At 34.0% G+C, this 26641-nt stretch overlaps 1 protein-coding gene across 1 annotated transcript in view; it reads left to right on the top strand.

The window, feature by feature from the left end:
- Positions 1 to 26641, top strand: part of LOC118197900 (neprilysin-2-like) — a 73359-nt gene that overhangs the window by 21497 nt on the left and 25221 nt on the right. Inside the window, exons 6-9 of the mRNA XM_085811616.1 lie at positions 998 to 1234; positions 6396 to 6467; positions 13829 to 13956; positions 24232 to 24478. Of these exons, the coding sequence (XP_085667742.1) occupies positions 998 to 1234; positions 6396 to 6467; positions 13829 to 13956; positions 24232 to 24478 (684 nt within the window). The remainder of the gene's footprint in view (positions 1 to 997; positions 1235 to 6395; positions 6468 to 13828; positions 13957 to 24231; positions 24479 to 26641) is intronic.

Below are 26641 nucleotides of genomic sequence, written 5' to 3'. Positions count from 1 at the left end.
TCATACATTTTATAGCTCGACTATTTTACACCGACTTTCAAACTGTAATTTGCATTGCAGATATACAGGAATGTCCTTATTTTCATGTGAACCACTGTAGTAATGTACACAAGTCTGGAGAATATTTGAATGAATATTCGGATGCAATTTCCTGATTTCTAAAAATCGAATAAATCAACAGCAGATAACGCTCCAATGAGCTGGAACTTAAATAACTGAAGTAAGGTGAAATTACATATTTCGGAAGCTCCTTAAGTGCAAGAACACTTGCCGCATCCAGGTAGCTTAATGAAGAATCTGCACAAAATACGTTTTAAATAGTATATGCAAGGGAAAATAAAATGGATGAAATGCTAATAAAAAAATACAAATGGAAACCGAATTCACTGAATAAATATAAAAATAATTAAGGAAATACAATTTATCAATAAACTAGCCCTCAGAGGGAAAACCAGTGTACAATAATGGATATGGAAAATATTATTCGAATATTTTTTAAATTTTCAGAACCTAGTCCTAAATGAGCTGGGGGAAAATATTCCAGGAAATACGGTAATTACGCAGATTCTATCTTACATTAACAATATTACTGCCTATCTAAAGCTTTAGGGCTACATCTTGCATTGATTTTTGATTATATATAAAAAGGAAGCATACTGGGTATATGCTTCTTTTCAAAAAAAAAGTATTAATTGTATTTAAATCGCAACGGTATGTTATAAGTCACGCACACAGCAAATAAAAGTGTTTCTTCCAGTGATTTGTTCAAATCGAAAATTCTCGATTCTAGCAATCAGAAAGATTGCACTTTGTCTGCACATTCGACCTATCACCTCTTGGATATTATAGGCGTAATGAATACTTTCTTTTTTTTATTCAGCCTACAACGACCTCTTTCCGGGGAGGGGGGAAGTACTGCAAATTTGTTAAAATATTGGTAGTTGAACATCTAATAAGTAATCTTATCTAATATTAATAATTTTTGTTTCTTTTCAAGCTGGATCGCCCATCGTTTGCATTAAATTATTCCAATATTCGTAGCTATTTGACACCCGGCACTTCTGAGTACTACAAAGACCCTCGCTCATCCTACCGATTATTCATCGATAGAGTAATTGGCTATTGTGAACAAGAGTATAAAGCCACTTACCCAACTCACACGTGGAATTTTGACAATTCTGAAGTGAGAAACGATTTGAGAGATATGATCAATTTTGAAATCGAGCTTGCCAATGTAAGTACAGAATATTTTTCGTTTTCCATTGAATATTGTTATTTTTCTTGATAATTTTGAGCGTTTACTATTTGATTACATTAATTTAGACATATCATTCTACGCAACGGTTTTGATAATAGTCCACGAACGTGCAAAGCACATCTAATAATTGTACACAATTGTTGATTATATATCAGTTTTCGGAGACTTACTAGTTACTAGCGTAAACTAACGAGACCTAGAATACTCTGTGAGGAATTATCCTCAGGTCTTAAATACGACAAAGTCCATAGAAGGGTGTAGAGAACACGTTATTCACTCAATATAATCACAGATGGCACAGCCTCGAGCTTAGAGAAGCCAACACTTTTGACTTCTCTAAACTCGAGGTTTTTGAGTTAAGTCAAAAGTGTTGACTTCTCGAAGCCAACACTTTTGACTTTACTCAAAAAAGTAACGATGAACTTAAAATTAAATGTAGTAAGTTTAGCCTAACGGCTCATAGGATAATTTAACGCGCAGGATGGCTCTGACTCGTAAAAGTCGGTATAACAAGCTAATGGCTAGAAACGTTCAGCGCCTCAGAAATCTAATCGCTAGTAAATCAAGATAGCGACGTGGCCTTCAAGCAGGCACAACATGCTCTAAAATCATTTTCCAAAATCTTCCCTTAAATACCACTTCTTTCTACCTCATTTAAATATACGAGCGCTAGCTTATTAACATTCTGGCAAGAACATACTTATTTAACTATGTTTCATACATCTTTTGATTTCAAATATTTCGAGTTTATACTTGAGTTAAAAAAAATAATCTGCTACTGCAAATTTGTGAAATCAATCTTTATTATTGATAAAAATGTAAAATTCAATGTTAAGAGAATTGAAGTTTTAAAGGATCCACTTTATTCTTCACTCTTTCGGAAATAAAGTGTATAAATTGGAAACTATGAAAATATCAAAAAACAAATACTAGTGTTTGAACAAAATAAAAAGACGGTAGCATATATAAAAGCTTGCAAATTATAGTGATTCAGAATTTAATTCAGATTTATATTTTAACACTGTTGCATAGAGTTAAATGTCAATAGAGTTAGCTATTTTGCTATGGATAGATAGTAAGGCTTAAGAAACTGATTTTATTATGATGTTCGAAGAATAATATAATTTTTGTTGCAATATATTATTAATATGTTCAGGAAAAATATTTTTTTAATGTTTAAATTACGCTATTTTGAGTCATGCATTTTAAAATATTGAAACTGTTGGCACTAAAAGGTTTATGGCAGACAAGGTTTTTATCGCAATATTGAAAATATGGATACTCAGAAGACTTTATTAGAAGTGCTAAAAATATTCCAATCAATAACAGCTACTTACCATTAAAACTGCTATAGCAGGAATGAACGTAAACAGCAGAATCTTATTTATTGCGCATATAATGAGAGACATTATTAAATTTGCAGGTGGTTTGGGGCACACAACATGTAGAATTCAGTACACAGAGCACGTCTAGCAGAAACAATGGGTGTAATCCAACTGGGCGTCAGGTCGACATGAGCTTGGATTTCAGATACAAGTAAATACATTGTTATTACATGACAAGATTTGCTTTTGTATGATGCCACAGACTTCTAGTCTGTTCAAAAGCAATCTCCTGCTTCCTTTCTGTGATCGTTTCTCCCATATCTGTGAGTAACTGACATCAACATTGGAAAGAACCTCACCTCAATCTACTGATCTTGCTTCTTTCATGTGGCTCCAGTTCTATGTCAAGTCACCAATCGTAGTCGTTGGCAAGTGGTGGCATGCCAGTCTCTTACCAACCCATGACCAGATTTTTTTCAATGGGTAAGATATCTAAAAACTTGCTAAGCAGGGCAACAATCAAACACCCTGTACATCAAAGAAGTTCAGAACAGTATGAGTGAATATGCTGTCACGCGCTATTTTGTTGAAAGAGGGCGCTACGCAGCCTTCGAAAGTAAGGCACATCTAGTGGCTTTGACACGTGAGAAATATAATAGAGATTGTCCACATTATTGGTTAAACGAACATGAGGTGACCGGGCTGTGTACCCAGCGGCACCCTATACCAGCATGCTAGATGCTGGGCCCATATGTCGATCACGAATGCCAGCTGGTAACTTTCGTTTTTGTTGGTGCCTCAGAATACGGATACATTCACTGCACCGCTTGCCCCAGGCACTCCAGTATATCAGAGTCACGGATTAAAAATTTCTTCAAATCACGACGAAGGGTGTGGAGCCTATAGATAAAAAAATGTCTGGTCGTCAACTTGCTACTCATTTGAGAGAACAACACCAACATCTCTATCGGCTCCTGTTATACTAAAATTGTAATCCATAGGTTACCGGAATATATGTTCGACTATTTTGTGCCGAAACTGTCAAAACCGAGACTGCTAGAGTACAGATCTCAGCCAGTTCAATAAATGACCCGGGGGGTAAGCACGTAAGGGTACGTATATGATACGGAGACCGAATTCGTCTGCTGCCTGTTCCTGTTGTAGCGCCAATGAAAGACACAAAAACGATCGTGGAGCTAACTGTCCGTGACACTGCAGACATCGTTGCAATCTCAATGTGGACACTTGACGTCTTGCGCATGAGCCTTGTTCAGATTCAGATCCTGATTCAGAGTAGAACCATCTCACAAGGCTGAGAGCACAACATAGCTGTCGTCTCCAGTGTTAGTGGCGGCTCGGGGCAAAAGAGATCTTGCATGACATTCAGTATGCTCCTCATGGACTCATCGATTTCATACCGTTTCACAGTCATGAGATTCTCACCGACACGAGCAGCAACGTTGCGAACAGTGAACCGCGCTCCTTTAACATTCTGCGAAAGAATCTGAGATATGTATGCTGCATCACTCAAAATATTTGTGCGCTATATTAAAAACCGGAAATGGATTTTTGATGAGTATATAATGGATCTTTCAAACGTGGATCGACCCACCGAGAGTCATTTCATCTTGCTTTCGAGGTATGGGAAGGATAAAAGGAAGTTGTGTTTCCTTATCCCTTCTGGGTCACTTAAACAGAGCTTGGATTTTGATGACTTTACTATTCATTGAAAGTGCCCTTAAAAATGGAAATAATTTAATGATTAGAATTTAATTTAAAATCACTTAAAATGAAAAAAATACACATTAGAAAGACGTTACCCGAAAAACAAAAAAATAATAAAAGAAATGACACAATTCACAAACATTGACAAATGAATAAAATCCAAACAATTACACACTGTCACTTAAATTTTACATTTTCCCCTAATTTTCAATCTTACACGATTCTATTGCATTAGAACCTAATTATTGAAAATTTTTAATATTTTCGAAAGATCTTTTGTTGTCAGTATGTAAGATTTATACCTGAAGAAGCTGCTTCTCTCGACACCTACTGCACTTGTCGGAGCACACATGAAAAAAATAACTGGATCATTTATCGTTAACTCTTCTTCCGTTTCAAGAGCCTACTTTGCCTGACCATATGCAGAATATTTTTCGCAAAGTTTAGAAGCTACAGTTATTGTCAAAACAGTCCTGAATTCCTTAAATGCAGTATTTGAAACATTACCTACGGTCTTTTTAAAACATCGTGTAATTTCTCAATGTTACTTAGTGCATCGACAAGTTCCATCTCTTGTGCTTGTAAGCATTTAATAGCTGAAATAAGGATCCTGAAATTGGATCTGTTGTATAAAGCTGCATGATTATTCAAAAGTTTTTAAAGCACTGCTCGTTTCCACTGTACTTTCGAAGCAAACCAATTTTCTGTCGGAAGGTACGGTAGTCAAACGTCTTTTACATTCACAACATTCTTAATCTAATAGTCCCTTCTTAAAAATGGAAATATTCAAATTCATTCGCCAACTTACCGTCGACAGACTATACCAAATGAGCCAAAAATTAAATAAAATACAGTGATGTTATCAGGGTAGGAAAACGTATTATACGTTGCTGTCAATGTCTAATGCCAAGAATGTGTCTAAGGAAAAGCTTTTTTTCTTCTGCGTGTAATCCTGTGGAACTGAACATGCACAAAATGTCTTAGAAAGCTATGAAATGTCAGTGGAAGCATTCTTTTGAAGTAACGATCGTATCTTGTGGAAAGCAGATAGGTGAGAGATAGGCCTAACATATTATAATCAGTTTTCTGTGGATAGGTCATGCCTACCTAGTACACATGAGTTCGTAAGAATTGAGAAAGTGTTATTTAGAGGTTATTTTATTTTTCAGTTTTATTACTAGGATGTATCTCAAAATGTTCTAAACATTTTAAAAACTCTTTAAAAGATGGAAATACTCAAAAATTGTAAAAAAATGCACATGTAATCAGAATCCGGGACTTGGTTATGAGAATAACAGAGAGCTACACGGAAGACCTAGGATCAATTTCCAAAGAGAGCATTGTCAATTTTCAAAATATTTTCAGCTCCAAATTCCAAATGGTATTTCTACAATTCCAGATATATTCAGATAGTTATGCTAGATTTCGAAAGTTTTTTTTTTTTTTTAATTCAAGCGAAAGAAAACATGAGAAACATAGTGAACTTAAATGTAGACTTTTTTATATCAATCTTCATTAATTTTTTCCATGGAATTTTAAACCGTGAAAACAATGCTTTTTGATAACATAATTAGGCATAGAATAATACAAACGATCTGTATTGTAAATTATAGTATTTGTTACATTAAATCTTCAGAGACTTAAAGCTGGATTTTATATGAATATGCTTTAATGTAATAGACTTTAAAATTTATAAGCACATACGAATATAATTGCATGATTTTTATTTATGCCTCTTGTCGATGCTGAGTTACCATGTAATTATCCTTTTGTATTTACTTTTACTTTTTCATTTGAATCCTATTCTTAAGACTTAATGATATTGCTGGAATGTATTATATGAAATGTATTATCAGAAATAATGCATTTGAAACGGTTTGGTGCATTAAAAATAACAAGGAAATTATTTTTCTCTGAGACATTTATGCTACGGTTTATTTTTGTTTTGCTTTGATTATAACTACTTGTAATCACTACTACACCCAGACTTTTCTCTTATCTTCAAAGTAGGATACTTCAAAAATTTATTATTAAACATATGGAACGCGTATTCTAACCGATAAGTTATTAACTTTTATTTCTTACAGATCTCCCTACAGTATGAGAATAGCACATATGAAAAGTACACTATTTGGACACTTATCGAAAACTTTCCACAGGTAACCATTTTGTAAAATCTTAATTAGTGTCAGAAATCAGAGCAGTGAATAAATTTACAAATAATTATTAGAAAAATATGTTGCATCTTTAATAAGATTGTTATGTTATTCATAAGATTATAATTATTATTATTATTTCATCATTCAGGTTATTCATAAGATTATAATTATCATTGTAATTTGAAGCTACAGTTGTAGAAATTATTTCTCTAAGTTTTACTAATATTTTGATCATGATTTAAACTTCGTTCTTTTTTACTCGGTTGTTATTACAATATTCACTCAGCCTAGAATATTTATGTAAATTAAATGGCGAGACCCATAGTTTTTAAGTAGGAGGGTCATCTTAAACGTAAACCTTTTGGAGCTTGTATCAAATCATTCTATTGTGTTTTACTGAAAGTAGTTTCCTGGTGCTTTGCATAAATCATATTTCCATAGCAAGTTGTCTTACGAATTCAGATATACAGTGATGGACATAAGTGAAAGTATACTTTGCGTTTTGTCATACACTGCGAGAAACGTTTTAAAAATCAATATTTTTATCAAATTATTTATATAACCTTCTGAGTATTATAAAGCTTACTACAAAATATCTAATTAATAAACTTACAAAATTGAATAAACGTTTCAATTCATCAAAATGAAGGACAAAAATGAAAACATAGTGACGAAATGTCAGAATAAAATGCATTCTATGTGGTTAATCCTCTGTTTCTAATAACAGCCTTGAGAATATTTGCAATAGAATTCTCCAACTTTTCGTTGCTTTAGAAAAAATTGTGTCCCATTCTTCTAAGCCTTTTCAAATGGTCTACATTCCGTATATCGTGTCTCCTTACACATTTTTAAAGTTTTTTCCATAAATGTTTTATGTGATTTAAGTCAAGGTATTGAATTGGATGATTGGGAGTGTTGGGCGTATAATACAGCAACCGCAGACGAACATAAAGTGCCGTAGTTTTGATGGAAGTAGAAGTTGTTGCATAAAAGAAGCCCCCCTTACGGGTGCTTTGTTAAAGTTGTTGTTGTTGTTCGTTTTGTTGAAGATTACATTTAAGTATATTCAAATAGACATGATACTCCATTGTGCCATTAATGAACTCCAAGATTGCCAATACTTGCACCCTACATGCAGCTCTATATGATTGCACTTTTGAACCGTGTTTTACCGTTTGAACCTACTTTTCTTGTAGTTCAGTCTTCGGTTGTCTTCAAACTAAATTCTTTTCATCGTAATGCATTAATGAGAATTTACTTCCATCAGGAAATAATACATTCGACCAAAATGCACTACTTTTATTCAAACGCTGCCTTGCTAAAGCAAGCCTTGTCTTTCGATTAGTTTTTAAAATATATGGTTTTCTTCAGTCTACTGTAGATTTGAAAGCAGTCCGATGAAGAATTCTGTAGATTGATTTGGATAAATTGCTTTGCTAAAGTGTTGAGTGTTGAAGAAATTTTTGTATTCACATTAACAATATTAAAAACTTTCCTCTCTTTTCTATGAGTCAGTTTTTTGGCCGGCCACTTCTTTGTGCATCACACTACCAGACGATTTGAAAATTTTTTATCAAAATTCTTACTGTGTATCGACTCTTATTCACTATTTCGCCAGCTTTTTTTAGTGATTTACTCTGATTACATAAACGAATGATTATTTTTCTTTTTTCAGTTGTAGTTTCCCCACGCTTACTACCCATTTCAAGATTTCGACAAACTAAGCAGAAATAGTCAAGCTTTCAGCGCTACTTCTAACAAATAAAACTATTACCTGTCTTATACCACTCTAATTCCTCAGCACTGTGCTTTCATTTTTGTCCAACATTTTGACGGGTTGAAAAATTTTACTTATTTTTGTAAGCTAATTAATTTGAGTTTGAATTTAACATTTTGTAGTTATCTTTGCAATATTCCTAAGGTTAAGACACAATAACACGCCGAATAAATACTAATTCAGAAGTCAAACAACAAAAATCAGCGTTAATTTTCAAAGTATTTACAAAATTTTCACAGGACTAGTTTCGATGATTTTACCGAACCACCATCTTCAGCTGCAAAACCGCAAATGTGAAAATTTTGTAAATATAACGCTGGTTTTTGTTGTTTGACTTCTGAATTAGTATTCCTAAGGTTGTATAAAAAAATTTATGTTTTGAGAAGAATAATGAATTTTGCAATTTTTCTTCGGTTTTTCGAAGAAATTCAAAGTGTATCGTCCCTTATATCCATCACAGAAGTGTGCCTACCAAGCTTTGAAAATTATAATATTATTATAAATCGCTTGACATTTATCAAGGAGGACAAATTGCCTCAGATTATACGTTAGTGTTATCTTTTTAAGTTTGTAAATCTTCTAGGATTGGACAATAAATAATTGTTTGTTTTTAAAATTTAGATTTGTGTTGTATTGCTAATTAAATTATTATAAAGAATGGTAACTCGCCAACCCATTTAGATAACTCTGAGGTCACTGAATTTAACCGCGGAGTTATATAAATAGGTTGACGAGTTCTGTCATAGCCAAATGCCACAGTAAAAAATCATGTCTAATGGATTTTTAGCTGTAGATAGATCTACAGACTACGATGGCAAAGCAGGCATTTTAATTTTTTATATAGAAACTTTCTGAAATTATTTTGAATAACAATGCATTGTCCTGCTGGAAAATAACTTTTGATATCCTTGATGTACTACTATATAATAGTGCAGGACTCTGATGCAGCTCATCAGTATATCGTCGTTACGTTGTGGTACTATTTTTTATTGATTGTTGATGATAATGCAGCCCAAACTGCAGCCCAAACTCTGATTCTAAGTTGCCATTTCTGTACAGTGGATTGATAAATTACTACACAGTATTGGTATTATGCATAAAATTTGAAGTGCACTTAAATAAAAAAGAATTTGACGCAGTGTATGTGATGTCGAAAAATAACGCGATGCCTTAAATACAGGGTGTCACTAACCTCAATAACTTCATGGCAGCATCCTCATATTTATATTTATTTTTCAGGGCTTAATTTCTAAAATTAGAAGTGCCGGAGCCCTATGGAAAACCGTCAGCAAAGAGGAACAAAAATAAATAAATAAATAGAAGGATTATTAAAATCATTAATAATTTTAAAATTTAATAGTTAATTATTATCAAAATAATTAATTAATATTTAATTAATATTAATAATTAACATTTGTCGATTTGTTATTAATTTAATTGAAAAATAATTAATTGTTATTATTAAAACATTTAAATTATTAAAATTAAATAAAATGTAGAGATAAATTAAAATTCAATTAATTATTATTATTAAAACAGTTAAGTAATTAAAATTAAATAAAATGTAGAGATAAATTAAATTTAATAAGCGATTTGTAATATAATTTTTTGCAAAAAATGAAATTTCTACTAAAGTGGTTTAGTTATATAAAAGAAGCGACGGAGCCTTCTTATTTAGAGCTCCGGCTAGAATTATAATTTATCCCCAAAACTAAGAAGTATCGGAGCCGCGCTCCGGTGGGCTCCGGCGCAATTTAAGCTCTGTTATTTTTATTATTTGTAGTATTACTCATACTGCTAATATTATTAAGCAATTTTAACTCTAGACATTCTTCGTCAAATTTCTATGTAGTTATTTGATTTCGTCTGTTTAATTCTAAATTGTTTATGCTATAGATATTTAACTGCTTTGTCATTGGGACCTTTAAAATTATCCTGTTTTGATGAAATGTTTGACGATCCAAATAGATAAGCTGTCAAACAGCCTAAATGTCCTTTATTTACGTGCACTTTTCGCAGTGATTTTTTTTACTATATAGCGGAGTTCCATAATTCACATCTGAATGAACATTGGTTACTACTAGCTGCCGTTTGAACTATAAATGATGAAATTTAAAGTGAGACAACAGTATTCCAGTAGTATGAAAAAGCTACGTTACACAGAAACATTCATAACAATGATTTTATTAAAACGATCTGATTGCAAAACATTCGCAGTTAACTCACGAGAAATTTTCTGCATCGATACTGGAGCATCTAGCTGATTTCCAGTACCTCGAAACTTTCCAGGTTATTCTTGTAGGAAATTTTACTAAATACTCGTATATGTGGGATTTATGGCAAAGCCTCGAGGGCTATCTGCCTAAGGGGAGGGATGCCTTCGTGGAGGACTTTCTAAGGGAACTGGCTCGTATACACGTTACACATGGGGAAAACCACGAAAACACCCATGCAGCCAGCCCGTTCGCGGGATTCGAACCTCGGACCGAACTACCAGTGTTCAGCGACTTTACCGCTCGGCCGCTGGTGGGCTTTACTAAATGATTATTTGAATATGTAGATCTATGATGCATTTGGGTGTTTCATTTAGAGCAGGGAATCGATATTGACTCCCGGGTGGTCGATGAAATTTTAAAGGGGCTCAGTTATGATCAAGACGTCAGCAACCGAATTTGCCCCAGAAAATGATAGGCATAATCACGATCTTATTGGCTGCGAAATAGTTATTAATAAATTTGATGATTTATTTTTTATTCATATACAAAACGTTATACATAATTACTGGAACAGTGAGATCTGCTCTTATTCTTGAAATGCAGCTTTTAACCGGTTTGGAACCTAATCATGATCGTATTAACAGAAAAGCGACCCTGTTATACCAGAATGTGGTGCGTTGGCCCGATTACCCTTTTCGGAGGAACTATAAAAATGAAATTTCTATAAATCTTAAAACTCAAATTGGCTTTTCCCAGGCTGCTAAGAGAGAATCTGATGCTTTGGAGTTGAGCCGAGATTATCTAATTTTATCTCCTCTCGGTTTTCCCTTGTATTTTTTTAATTGAAATATGAATCTTTATTTTACACAATGAATATTTAAAAACTAAATGAGCGATTCACAATTAAGCTCTATTGCAATGAAAACTAATGAGGTTCACTGTTCTCAAAATGAGTGTTTGCGTGTCTACACTGACGGCTCTATGTTAGAGAGAGCGCGCGGTCCTGAAGCAGGTATCCATAGCGAGCTTATTAATTTTTACTTACCAATGGGTCCACTTACTAATTACTGCCTTTGATAGTGAAATCAAAGCCATTGCTGTGGCTATTCGACAACTGTCGATTCATACTCCCTTTCGAATGGATTCCAGCCCACTGTGGAATTATGGGTGAAGAAAAAGCTGATACATTGGCTAAGAAAGAAATTTTGATAATGCAAAGCATTAATCGACCGCTTTCTTTTCAATATGACTAAATTGTTTGTTAACCTGAGTCTTAAAACAATTCTTAAACAGGATATGATTTAGCGGGCTATGGATAAGAGTTGGAGGATTCTGAGGAAAGAGGCAATTTTCATTCTCAGTCATCCAAGAAAGACAGCCGTAATTAGACGTCTGACTGGGCATGTCTTTTTGCGAGACCACCTCTAGTGGTGGATTTCTATGACTTAATAAAATGAAAATTTTAATTCTTTGACAAGACCCCTTAAATTACTCGTGTACTTTAAATTATTAGTGTAAATTAGTGTACCCTTTAAATTTGACAAGAAATCTACAAGAAAATTTAAGTCTTTGAAAATTTAAATTTTGAAAATTTCTATGACTTTTGAAAATTTAAATAATTGTACTACACTTTCTCAGTATGAGGACATTGTTAAAAAGCACTAGAGAGCCTGTGAACTAATAGCTTAAGCGCTAATGTTTGCCATTTGTAAAACCAAAAATTGTTAATTGATGTAAAGCTACGTTTTGTATTAAGAGAGAAATCGTATAAAATAAATGTATTGGGAAAATATTCTAAAATTATTTAATACATTTTAAAAATCAATAATATTTTTAAATGCACCAATTTTTAATGAAAGTGCAACGTAAAAATGTAAAATGCCGGAATATAAAATTTTGATAACATCCGAGCCTACACACACAAAAAAAAAGAAAAATAAATAAATAAAAAGAACTCAAAACTAATGAACCATAGCAAAGTTTACGTCTATTCTTTTCACCCATGCCAGCCGTTGAAACTTGTTGGCAAGTTGTTCTGGGCAAATGACAATTACTTTAGCAACTTATTAGTGTACCCTTTAAATTTGACAAGAAGTCTACAAGATAACGACTACTCTTTCCTGCCCTTAAAGTTGACAACCCTATGGTGACGCAATTAATAAAATTTAAAATATATATATATATATATATATATTCAGTGTCCAACGCCATACAAAACCAGTTTCAAGGAAAAAACATTAATCTCATCGAAACTAAACAATTATCTCCTATTTTCGTTACATGGGCGCTTCTCAGCGTACGCGAAAAGGTTTTGGTTTTGGTTTATTAGATTACGGCAAAGCACTCGAGGGCTATCTGCCTTAAGAGAGGGCTGCCTTCGTGGAGGACTTTCTAAGGGAACTGGCTCGTATACACGTTACACATGGGGAAAACCACGAAAACACCCATGCAGCCAGCCCGTTCGCGGGATTCGAACGTCGGACCGAACTACCAGTGTTCAGCGACGTTACCGCTCGGCCGCTGGTGGGCTCCGTACCTGAAAAGATTTAATTTGCAAAATAATGGTTTTTGTCGTGCTGAAGGCAAGGCATATTTCTTCGAAGACTGAGTATTATTGCGACATGTTAGGGGAAAACATAGTAACGTAAAGGAATTCTATTGCCGCAGGAAAGAATTCGTATTTGCAAAGGGTTTGATGAACTTTATAAATGGCAATAGAACCAATACTGGTAATTTTGGTTTTACTGGGCTTTTAACTGTATTTTTGTTTAAATTTGTGTTGGGTGTTGTGCGTTAACCACGAGTTCGATTATTATCGGCCAGGAAGGTTGCAGCACACTCTTATATTAGATTACATTACCACTTGTGAACTTTGTCTTATTCCATTACCAGCTCCAATAACCAACATTTTTTTCCTTCAAGGATTAGGTGGTTTATTGGAAAATGCAATAATTTGGATGTATTGTCGATATAAGTATAATTTACTTGCAGAATGCTGCGACAAAATGTTCCTCGTTTCAAACAGCGTATTTCTTCCAAAACATGCCCTTGAAAAATCTATAAATTATCTTTTGCTGCATTAAATTAGATTCTGATGCTTAGGAAAAAATATTTCTTAGAATTAATACGAAACACCGCCAGTTATTTGTGGCTACTGATATCTATAAAATACGAATTATTAAAATCCTTTCATAGAAATTTTAAATAAATTGACACATTTTTTCTATTAAATACGCAATTATTATATAATTTTGCACTACTCTAAAGCCAACCTAATATATACATTTTCCTGATTAGGTTTTACAGGATATGTGGTAAATACTCTATCTAAATAAAATTTTAAAATGCTTTTTTCTGTTTTTTGATAGGTCAGCTGGCCTTCTTGGATCAATTCGATACTCAACCCGATTCAAGTCGATGAAAATGAACCCTTTATTATTAATAATTTAGAATTCCTGAAAGAGGTTATAAATTTGACCGAGAAGACGGACGCAAGGTAAAAAAATGATCTTAAGTTAACAATTTTAAGTTTTTGCTAAAATATAGTACGTCTATGAAAAATACATTCTGGTCAAATTAAGCCAATGTTATTTACAGTCATGTGCAAAAGTTTAAGACCAGTAGCCGTTTTCCTATATTTTAATAGATTGCACCATTTTCTCTCATGATTTCGTTTCCCATGGGTTGATTGCATCAAAGTCTTTCTACTGCTATAAATATAACGTGGTCTCATTTATCAGTAGTTTGTTATTGGATTTTGAGTACACAGTGCTGTTGTATAATTCTTGTAATGGGTAAAAAACTTTCACTTGCTGTTGTTTGTTTGTTTGTTTATTTAATTATGGCAAAGCACACTAGGGCTATCTGCCTAAGGGGAGGGATGCCTTCGTGGAGGACTTTCTAAGAAAAACTGGTTCGTATACACGTTACACATGTTGAAAACCACGAAAACGCCCATGCAGCCAGGCCCGTTCGCGGGATTCGAAGCTCGGACCGAACTACCAGTGTTCAGCGACTTTACCGCTCGGCCGCTGGTGAAAACTTGTTGTTGAAAAATGGGCAAAAATTTTGGCCCTGCACGGCGTTGGCTTTTTTGAACGTGAAATAAGTTTGAAGGTAAATGTCAGCAAAACAGACGTGCATCAATCTATCAGTAAATTCAAAATTTCGGGAAATTATACGGATCTTAAGAGAAGCGGTAGCCCAAGAAAAGCTTGTGCACGTGATGATCGTGTGATAAGAAGGATGATCACTCGATGTCCGACAACCTCCTGCGATAAAATTAGAGCTGCTCTTGCTACTAAGGGTACCAACGTTAGTTCGAGTACTATTTCAAGACGTTTGACCAAAGATTATGGTTCATTTTTCTATAAACCTACAAGGAAACCTCGACTTGTTCAAAGTACGAAAAAAAAACGACTGACTGTAGCCAGACAATATCAGAATTGGACCAAACAAACAGTGGAGTACAGTGCTATTTTCCGATTTGTCAATGTACAGCAATTTTCTGCACGTGCTAAATGTATTCGCCGCCCATTAGGAAAACGATATGATTATAGATATACGATTCCGACAGTGAAACACCCTCCAAGCCAGATGATATGAGGTGCGATGGTCTGTGTCTGGTGCTGCTGCTGTATATTTCCTACCACCTAAAACCACGATAAACGGCAATCGGTACCTGAATTTGTTACGTGACAAGTTGAAGCTTCACTTAGGATGTTCACGGATGTTCAATTTTCATGCATGATGAGGCTCCGTGTCACAGGGCAAGGAATGTTAAGGACTATCTGAGTGCTACTCAAATCCAAGAGTGCTTGATTGGCCAGGTAACAGCCGAGATTTAAATCCCGTAGAGAATCTGTGGTGTATTGTGAAAAATAAAGTCGCAGAGAAGCTACCATCCAGTGCTACAGAACTTGTTGAAGCAATAAACCATGTGTGGTGTACAGAGATTTCTCAAGCTTACTGCCAGTCTCTTGTTCATAGCATGCCTAAAAGGATTATAGCAGTGATAGAAAAATTAAGGAACTCCGACAAAAATACTGGTTATACTTCAGTAACCTTGTAAGTCTACTTTTTTCATTTTTAACGTATGTTTTTGTTGCGGAATTCCAATAAATCTGATTTTTTCATGTATGGTTTTAAACTTTTGCACACTGTAAATTTCCACGAAACATTAAAGTAAAAAATTTGGAAGCATTAATAATGGAAATTTAGTCCTAAAAATAATATGGTTTTAACTTTGAATTACTTTCTATTAACTCTCTTTTATATCTTTAAAAATTCTATTAATAATTCTATAAATTTCTTTAAAAATGTCCTGAGGTTTCCTAAAATAACGCATTTCCAAATCTGGTTAGTTTTACACATGACTTCAAAAACATTTTTAAATAGGTTATCATTTTACTGGCATAATAAAAATAGCGCATCTCATTTAAAAAATTTATATAAAATATAAATATGAAATTATTTTTTTAAACTTAATTGGAACGAATTAATAATAAACCTTTAAATTCATAAATTTTAATCACACACATGCCAGCTTCAAGGATACGCGGTACAATTCCGTTTTGAGAACCGTAAAAATTCGCCAAACTATTGTTGATGCCAGTGTGCCAAAAATAATTGCGGCAACCTTAACGCAAGAAAAGAAGTATAATAGGAAATAACTATTTAAAGATTACTGTTTTAATTTATATGAAAGATGAATTTCATATAATACATTTTTATTATTATAATTTATATTAAAAAGGCTAAACATAACTGAATGGAAGCATAAGAAAGAGTAAATAACAATTTCAAATCAATATTATAATTTATATAAGAAAAAGCTAAACATAACTGAATGGATTCCTACATCGCTATTTCGCTACCGAGTTATCGCTAAAGCATAATTTCATCTTGTTGGTTGTTCAAACATAATTTTCTATAAAGGTTTTGGATTATTAAATTACGGCAAAGCACTCGAGGACTATCTGCCTTAAGGGAGGGATGCCTTCAAGGAGGACGTTTTAAGGGAAACTGGCTGGTATACACGTAACACATGATGAAAACCAAGAAAACACCCATGCAGCCAGCCCATTCGCGGGATTCGAAACCTCGGACCGAACTACCAGTAATTACCAAAATTACTAAATATATAAATAATTAACAGAACTGTGGCTTCTAAATATTAAAAATCAATTTAATTTTGCATTTTTATTTGAAATAAAAATTTTATTGTTTATGATATTTTATGTTGTGAATGATGTAATGAATGACGTCACATTACTTTAAAAGTAATTGGTTTTAATATATATAATCTTAATCAAATGTTTTAAATATTATTTATGGCTGTTAAATATTAAAATACAATTTAATTTTGCATTTTTTTAAATGATCTTATTATGTATGATTATTTAAATAATTTTAATTATATACGTCATGTAATCAGCTCCCTGATTGGTTACAGAATATGATACTTTTTCGTTTCGCCGCCGCAAATCTCGCCAAGCAGACTTTGTTGGCGACAACATACAGTATACACATAAAAAATGTTAGATCTAAGAATTTTTATTTTGAAGGCATAAACATTTTAATATGGTTTAAAATTTTGTAAAAATCCAATAAATAAAGACACTAAATTTGTAAAAAGACATTAATTTAAGAATTTACTATGCTATCATGGTTCAACATCCTGATTCGCCGGTTCATATCATGTGATCCCAAGTGATCTGATCTCACGTAAACTACGCTACAAAAATCTAATTCTCTCAGTAATTATGTACATTAATTTCGAGTTAAATCTTAATTTGGAATACAAGTTCTGATATGGAATACAAGAAGATATCGCTCCCGTTATGGTATGCTACTCATTATGATATTTGAACAGCATAATCGTTAAGTAATAAACATGTATTGTGATTAACCAAGCATTTTATCACCCTTCTAAGAATTCAAGACATCTATTATACTAACCGCGTGTGTGACACATCTATTATCATTTCGACCATGCGTCCATTGCGCACCACATTGTGACTCACCGAATTTGCGTATTTCCGGGGCTAATGTGCAATTTTGTGTTCAGTCTTATTTAATTAACATAAATAATTACAGCATTGGGCATTGGTTGCAAATATATATACAGGGTGTATCAGTACAGCGGTGACAAACTTTCAGGAGAGATAGATTACACCTAGACAATGGGAAATCACATAGTAATGCATAGTCGGAAATGCTTTCCTGACACGGTAGTGACGACACAAAACGCAAGAAAGGAAAGACACAAACAGGGAGACAAAACATGTTTTATTATGGCTAGTACAGCAGAAACCTACAAATAAGAACAAAAACAATCAACGATTGTCATTAAAGAAGGTGTTCGAAATTGTGACCCAGGACCATGATGCAGGCCTCACTTCTCTGGCGCATGGAAGATCCGCATCGCGAATGGAAGACATGGAAGACGCATGACACACGGTTCCTGCATCACGGTTCGGGTCGTAATTTCGAACATCTTCTTTGATGATGATCGTTGTCTCTTTATGTTGTCTTTTCTTGTTTTTGTTGTACTCCGAATAATAAGCACGTTTTCTCATCCCGTTCGTGTCCTTTCTTTCTTGACTTTTGTGTCTTGACTACCGCGCCAGGAAATCGTTTGCGACCATGCAATCTGTATGTGATTTCCATCGTCTAGGTGTACTCTAACTCTCTTGAAAGTTTGTCACTTCTGTACTGATACACCCTGTATATATATATATATATATATATATATATATGGGGGCTGTATACATCATGTTCATAAAAGTCCATACGTGACCATAATTTTCCCACCCATACGTCACAGATGTAAATATTCCAAATACTGACGCAACTTATCATATTTTAAAATTTTTAAATTTAAGAAATCAAGTTTACAATAATTAACGAAAAAAACTTTTTTATGGCCCTCTGGTCGCTTTGCATTATAAGAAGTTTATTCTTATTATAAAAAGTAAAACATAAAAGTTGTGATTCTTATACGACAGTAATTGATTAAAGAATTTAATCTCAAAACACGTAAGACGTATATTTTCAGTTATATTCGGCCCAGTATTTTCGTACAATATTATACGATTCTCCGCTATTCGATCACAATTTTCTGCTCTTCTCTTTTCAGAATATCATCACGTTGCCGAAATGTATTTCGCGCTGATTGTTCATTATCATTAAATTTCTATTTAATTTGCGAATCATGTAAAAAAGCACATATCTGAAGTCGAGAAAATACGTCTTCTTTTGTTTTATCCAGAGTTAGAGTTGGAAATTTATTGCATAAATATATAAATGTCGGATTATTTTTCTGCTATACCTTCCATTCCAAAGTTCTGCATCAGTTACAAATTGCTACGAAATGAGAAGAGCAGTATCTTTGTTGTATCTACAGATACAGGTAGAAAGAAGTAAGGTCATTGCCTCTGTAGTACCACAGCTGAGCTATTGCTGAGAATAGCTAATTATTAAGCTCACCTCCAATTTTGAGGGAGAACATTCTCAGAGGGCGTTCCTAAGATGTACCCCCCTCTTTCCCTACCACCAACTAGAGAGGACTTCCGGCTAGTAGTGTATTTAGAGTACTTCCTCGATCGCACAGACACTATATGCTTACAAATATTCACGCCTTGTCCGGAATTCGACCGCAAGCACATTGGTACAGCAGTCAGCGTCGCTAAGCACTGTGCCGGCTAGGCGGCTCGTTGGAGATTGTGAAATAACAATCTTCACACCAGGTATGAAAGACGTGCCATGGAAGTAAGTCCTTTTTTGTATTTAACCCAAAGGGGTATTAACCCAGCAGGGTTATAAGTCTCGAAATGGTATTTTGCGTCGAATCACAATAAACAGTTGTATCACTTTTCAAATTTTTGCCACCAAATATTATCACCCTGTATTATATTTAAAGGAATTAAATAATGAAGAATTTGTATGAATGTACGTATGTTTCTCGCATTGTGAAAAAGCAACGATACCTAGAGGCATCAAATTTTGAATAACGTAGACTTCCACCCGAATATGGGCACTAGGAAGACAGTACCTGTTTCGTATTTTTTTAACTTTAACGAATTTTTGATAAAAAAAAACTCGACGATTTCAAAGCGAGCAGTGGCCACACACTGTACGCAATAAAATATTTTTATTTCTAGCACGCCAGACTGTCTATCGGAAATTCTAAAGATATACTGTGTTTAAGTATTTTTAGCCGAAAGGAGCGTTAGCTCAAAAGTTCTCGAAATGTTTATGTATGTGTAAGTGAAAAAAACGCCCACTTGAGCGTAATACAAAATCTGAAAGCTTTCAGATTATTATTATTGTTATTATTATTATTATTATTATTATTATTATTATTATTATTATTATTATTATTATGTCATGTAAATCTATGCTTCGATTGTCTCACTCAGGAAATAGCAGGATTTTGTGTAACCTTTTCCAAAAGTAACGTAATTGCAAAAACCTTAAAAATACCGAAATTTTACTAACCTGGTAGTGAAGAATTTCTTTCATAGTCTCCTAAGTGTCGTTAACATCAGTTGCGTAGGTAACAGGGACTGAGGGAAGTACCTTTGCGGGAAATGGTTGATGAATAAGTGGCGCAACGCACATCAGAAATCCAACGTCTATCTTAGTACCCCACTTGTCACTCAAAGTATAAGAAGGAAGCTTTTCTTGTTCAGGAAGATCGGCGCATTTTCCAGACTTTAACGTAATTTCCGCGTACGTGTAACAAACACTGTTTGGCTTATTCACGCATGTAATGTGTCCTGAGTTTTTTTAATACCTAAACATAAAAGTTTTAACCTCATATAACGCAAAATTCCTTCTGCTGACACAAAAATATGAAGTAATAGAAGGTTCGTTGAACGGGTGCTTACAAACATTCACCTACGTGAATCCTAACAAAATGTTTTTACCTCCAACACACGAAACAATCCCTATGGAAAATCAATCATCAGTTTAATTTCAATCCTAGCATCTAAGTATCAATTATCAAAACCCCGAAAGCAATCAAATCATTAAACGTATACGTGGGTTAGTACATTAAATTTTAAGGGCGCATTGTGATTACCCTAATAAAAGATAGAAAATAAATCAAATTCAATATAAGCTCCAACTTTCTTAAAAAACCTCCCAGCTCAAACAAATGGAGTGACATGACAGACCACAGTAAATTACACAATAAATAACCAAATGCAATAATAATTTTAAACAAACACATTTATTAATTTCTTGAATATTAAATTATTATATAATGGATAATCAGATCCGTAATCCTACGACATAATTTTACTAGGAAAAATAACACATATGTCACACAAATTTACAGCTTACATTAATCAAAACATTTAATTAATAATTCACATTTTTTTCTCTTAAGTTAAGAAGGTGTAGCAAATTTAATTCCTCCATATAGCTGGTTCTCATTAATTAGAAATGAACATTTTTCTAACTCATAAATTCAGTAAGTGAAACAAACTTTAACTCCAAATAACTGGTTTCACTTAAAATTATAAATCATTTCTCACTATTACTAACTAGCAATCTTTAATATATATAAGTAATAACAATTTATATATGTGGACAAATTATTATTAACTAGTCCAACATGGCATTAGGGAAAACTAAGGAAAAAGAGAAAATAAACTTTAAAAAATTCACTCATTGATGGGAGACAATTTTTTCGGATTGCAGAAGCCCTAGTATCCAATCCACTGAAAACTCAAGCTAAGAATATTTTTTTTTCTATCGCTATCCCTTTCGGAAGCGTCCATTATTATTAGGAATCACAGGTGGAAACTACAGTCAAATAATTCTTCAAACCGCCAGGAACCGCTTTAAAACTGTCCATTAGATCGAAAACAATTGCCCAATTTAGAAGGATCTTTAGTTCAATTTAATAAACAGGTAACGGAGTATACACCACTTTCTAGCAAGAACACTTGCGTCATCGGACCGCCAGGAACCGCTTAAATCTGCCCATTAGGTGGGAGACCATTATCCAATTTTGAAGGATCCTCAGTTCAATTCCATACACAGGTAACGGAGCATACAACAATTTCTAGCAAGAACACTTACATTATAGCGGCGAAGCAACATTTTGTGCTAAATTGTTTCAGAAAAGTGCTCTTGGAATTTAGCACTTTATTATAAACCTTCTAGCAGGAAAAGGCTCTTCTAATAGCCAAGTCAACGCATTTCCGTCTCGCTTGGGCCGAAGCTCGGCGCAAAGCAAACGTCCCCGCGCACTTACGAAACTTTACAATGCTGCAGCTCAAATATGACTGCCTTTAAACCTCGTGCACATTCAACAACCCCAAGAAAACTCGGTCTCTCCGCCCCCATACGTTCATAGGCTTAAAAAAAATCACATAAAATTAAATTTTACCAACCCTAGACTTTCACTTTATCAGTTAACCGAAAACAACACTCCCACCGCCCCCATACGTTCATAGGCTTAAAAAAAATCACATAAAATTAAATTTTACCAACCCTAGACTTTCACTTTATCAGTTAACCGAAAACAACACTCCCACAACGAATCAAAACCAAGACAATTTGGGAAAGCAAACCTGACCATCTGTACTCGGGAAACAAGGGAAATAGATAACTCGATCCGCCAGCTGACAACGGAAACTAACGATAAGAATCAAATTGCCTAAACTTTACAGAACGTCCACTGTCTGGAGGAAACTGAAATAAAACCTATTGCAATAGAACACAAAGCGAAAATGCGAGTGCAAACGAAAAAGCCGATTTCCTTTACTACCCATTATTAAAGCCACTAGCGAAAAAATTCGACAAACACACTAACTGCCCTCAGTTCTTCTGTCAGTAAAAGCCATAAACCAGATGTAATTTCCGTTTAAAAGAAAGGTTTTCCTGTCTTGTTACAAAAAAATAACTTACCGTTGAGAAAAATATCCCGTTAACGCTTTTAACAATTTACGAATCTTTTTTTTAGCATTTCAAATATAAATGAATTACAAATAAAATACTTAATTATTAATAGATTATAACAAAACATGAATACACCTAACGATTCGCGACATAACACAATAATTGAAACTTTTGTTAATATGTGTTTAATAGCTTTTATACTATGAGGACCGGTTATTATCAGCTCTACTAATAAAAATACATTACCCATATATTTTAATTTCAATTAAAATCAATAACATAAAGTAAGGCTAAAGTGCTTTACCACGCATAGGCTACGCACGCAGTGCATAGGCTAAAGTGCTTTACCACGCAAACGATAACGTTCATTGTCTGGGGCCTTAATATTTCATGCTTCAGTGCAGACTTTTAAAGCTCTGGACAGCTGAATCTCTCGTTAAAAATGTGTATATTAATGTTATAGAATGATTAATTTATGTGTATTTTCACAAATGTTGCTATGTTTTATGACATTGCGCGCGTGTGTGTGTGTGATTATGGCAAAGCCTCGAGGACTATCTGCCTAAGGGGAGGGATGCCTTCGTGGAGGACTTTCTAAGGGAAACTGGCTCGTATACACGTTACACATGGGGAAAACCACGAAAACACCCATGCAGCCAGTCCGTTCGCGGGATTCGAACCTCGGACCGAACTACCAGTTATTACATTGCGACATATTCAACAGTATTTCCTTATATAGTAAGATTACTAAACAAAAAATTCTGTTTTATTAAAACGGAACAAAACGAATTTTTTTAATGTCAGTTTCTTGATCAGTGTCTCAACATCAATAACCATTCAGAATTTATGCAATAAAGCGTGTGTAAAGCAGTGTTTTGTGTAAATATGGAATGTATTTTCGTCATCTTTCAACAATTTTCCACTTATCATTTTCATCAACAATTCAAAAGAATTGTTTAATATTTTATGATGATGTTAAACTGGATTTTAATTAAATGAAATGTTCGTGCTTAGTACATTACAGAAACAAAAACATTTATTTATATTAAAATTTAGAAAGAAACTTCAGTTTCAAGAACTTCCAGAATTAAAAGATGGAACAAACTTCGTGTTTTTAACACATGTTATAGATGATTAAAAAACTAGAAAGGAAATCGAACACAGAGTCTGTAAATCCTGTTTAAAAGATTTCAGTGAAAAAGACGTTTTTCATTCATTTCTGTTTCCTTACTGAGCATACATATTTTGTCACTAATCTAAGTTAACTAATTGCAATCTAGAAACAAAATTATTATATTTTTATCAGTTAATAAACAAATCAGAAAAACGCTTCAGTCTGCAATTTTCTTTAAACATTTAGAATTAACTAACTTTTGAAAGATCAGCTCTTTCAATGACAAAGACATTTTTCAACCAATAAATTATTTCTTTACTAACAAATGTACGTTTTTATTACTAAGTACTGATCTTACCACTAAGGTACTGCATTAAAAAAAAGAAGAAGAAATTTTTTATCAATTAATAAATAAAGCATAGAAAATCTATTTAAACTTTTTACAAATAAGTTTCTGTAAAACTAAAACTCCTGATTTTATATAAAATTATTTTGTGAAAAGTTCAAAGAAACTTTACAAATACAATTTACATACTTTCTTTCTTTTCCTTGCTAACGTATATTAGATACTCTTGAAATATATAAACTATTATTTTGTCATTCGCATTGCTGGTTTCAGTTGCTTATGGTACTTTTTTATATATGTTTCATAAAGTACTTTCAAGCAGGTTTACTTTTTTACAGGTAGTAAATATAGTCTAAAATATCTCAAATAATTTATACTTTCTTATTTGGTTTCAGAACGGTGGCAAACTATATGATATGGAGAGTTATTCATCAATCATTGCCGTTATTGACGTGTCATGCAAGAATCCTCGATTATAAAAAAAATTCTCTGATGTGGTGGGAACCCCCTTTTCAGCATAACTGTTACAAGGCTAACCAAGATCGCTGGAAATTTTGCGTTTCTCTCCTTAGTCGTACCATGAGAATGGCCGTCAGATCCTATTACATGCAACATTATCTTGCAGAAGAAAGCAGGAAAGCGGTAAGTGATGAAACCATTTGTAAACGAATGTGTGTACGTAATTTACGAAATACGTAGTGCTTGTTGAATTAAAGATACAGAAGTTATATGCTAATTTATTTGTTACTTCATCATCTTGTAACTTAGTTGTAAATGAGCAAATGGCTGTCACCATAAATATCATAACTAATAACATGGCAATCAAATGTTCAAATGATCTAAATAATCTAAAACATTCTCAGCATATATGTGTATATGAGCTGAACAAGCTCACAGCATTCTGAGTTGCTTAGGATTATAGAATTTTGTTTACTACTAGCTGCACCACCCGAATCCACCCTTTACTGCAGTTGCAAGTTTTCTTTAAAAAACTTGATTACAAAAAAAATAGTAGCTTAAATTAAATAAATAAAAGAACGGAACATCAATGTAAGTGTACTGATGAACATTAAAACTGCTACATCAGGAGCGAAAGCAAATAGCAGATTCATATTTGTTGTACACATACAGTTTAACGGGAGGAAGATGTGATTAAATTTTAATTGATTAAATTTACATGAACTAAATTTACGTGATTAAATTTGGTTTGGCGTGAAGAATTCAATACACAGATCTGCGACCACTGGCAGCAAAAACGGTTGTAATCTGGCTGGGCATGGAATGGAACTGAGCATGGATAACAAACACGGGTACTTCATTCCATGCAGCTTCAACTCTATGTCAGAGTTCAATAAGTACTAGTGGCTGGCGACCAGTGATGTGCCAATCTCCGCAATTAATGACCAAATGAGTTTTATTTGTGAGAAAGTGCTAGCTAGGACTACAGTTAAACGAAGATCTGAAAACAAATAGGCGGTGGTGCATTATTTTATTGAAAAATGGCGTCACAAAGGCCTCGAAGATAGGATACCATCATTGCCCTTAACACGTCAGAAGTGTGAGGGTGACTTTTATACTACCGGCTATGTGAACAAGAGGGATGCATGCAGTTTTTCTACCCTGAGAAGAGACCTGACTTCGTCTGTTAGTCAGTTCGCCTGACTCTCCTTGAGTCTCTTTCACTGCGGGGAGGGATATACCATTCAAGGTTGCAAATGAGTGAATCCGAATTTCCTTTTTATACAGCATGCGCCGTTAGTCTTTGTTTATCTAAAGTATTCCCCCCGGGGGTCGACGTAGAGTACTCTGCGAAGCTATTGGCTAGGATCTGTACCTAGGCAGTCTCGGCCACGGGGATATAAAATTTATGAAGTTGGAGGCTCCCGATGGTCCAGGGAGTTAGGCTTATCTCCATCTCTCACGTGCCGGGTGACGTAGGTCGCTGGTAACTAGGGTATCAATAGCCGAATAGCACCTGGGCCATTGAGCGTCCAGTCACTGCTGTCCTCGGTATTCTGTGTAAAGCCTGAAGGGAGGGACTGTCCGCGTAGTACTGGCAGGTAGCATCAATCAACGGCCAGTTAAAGCTCCAAATTTTCTATACCCACCCCATCGTGGTCTCTAACCCCTGGGACGGTGGTCGTGACTAACTATTTCAGCAGTGAGTACTAAGGGGGAGCCTAACATTGTTGATGTCTCCGGGGAGCATATAAGCAATCTGCACCGCATCAGGCGCATGGGGATTTTATTGTGGCATATTAAACATGAGCAAGTATTTTTCTTTTCGGTTCGTATATCGTACTTGCTTTCAATAAGCATATTTGAATGCATATTAAAATATGTCATTTTTTCCCTCATTTTTAACAGTTATTAACTAAGCAATTAACCTAGAATTGCAGAATTATCTACGTATAAATTTAAAATAGTATTTTTAACAGTAACGTAAACATAAAAATAATACTTAAAATATTGAAAACATTTTAAACCCTTATAAGGTATTTCTCCCACCTTCTGGCATGCCTTCATGGTGTGGTGGTCTGCCAGCTGTACGCGTATTCCAGAGGTCCGTGGTTCGATTCCAGGCGAAGACGTGGCATATCTTTCATCTTGCCTGGTTCCAAAAAAAATACCTAAGGTCTCAACATCATTTTGAAAGAATTATAATGTTTCAAAATGGTTTAATCGCTTAAAACTTCGTTATTTAGCATATTTATGAGATTCATTACCATATAAATTATAGATTTATGTTAGTTTTGAAGAAGTTAATTATTAATAATATAAAATTATTTAAATTCCTTTTATCTT

The sequence above is a fragment of the Stegodyphus dumicola genome, chromosome 2, assembly GCF_044657685.1.
Source record: "Stegodyphus dumicola isolate Sdum_Otavi_A_Nest chromosome 2, ASM4465768v1".
Classification (NCBI taxonomy): Eukaryota; Metazoa; Arthropoda; class Arachnida; order Araneae; family Eresidae; genus Stegodyphus; species Stegodyphus dumicola.
The sequence above is the reverse complement of the archived record's forward strand: the minus strand, read 5'-3'. Positions and strand labels throughout refer to the sequence as shown.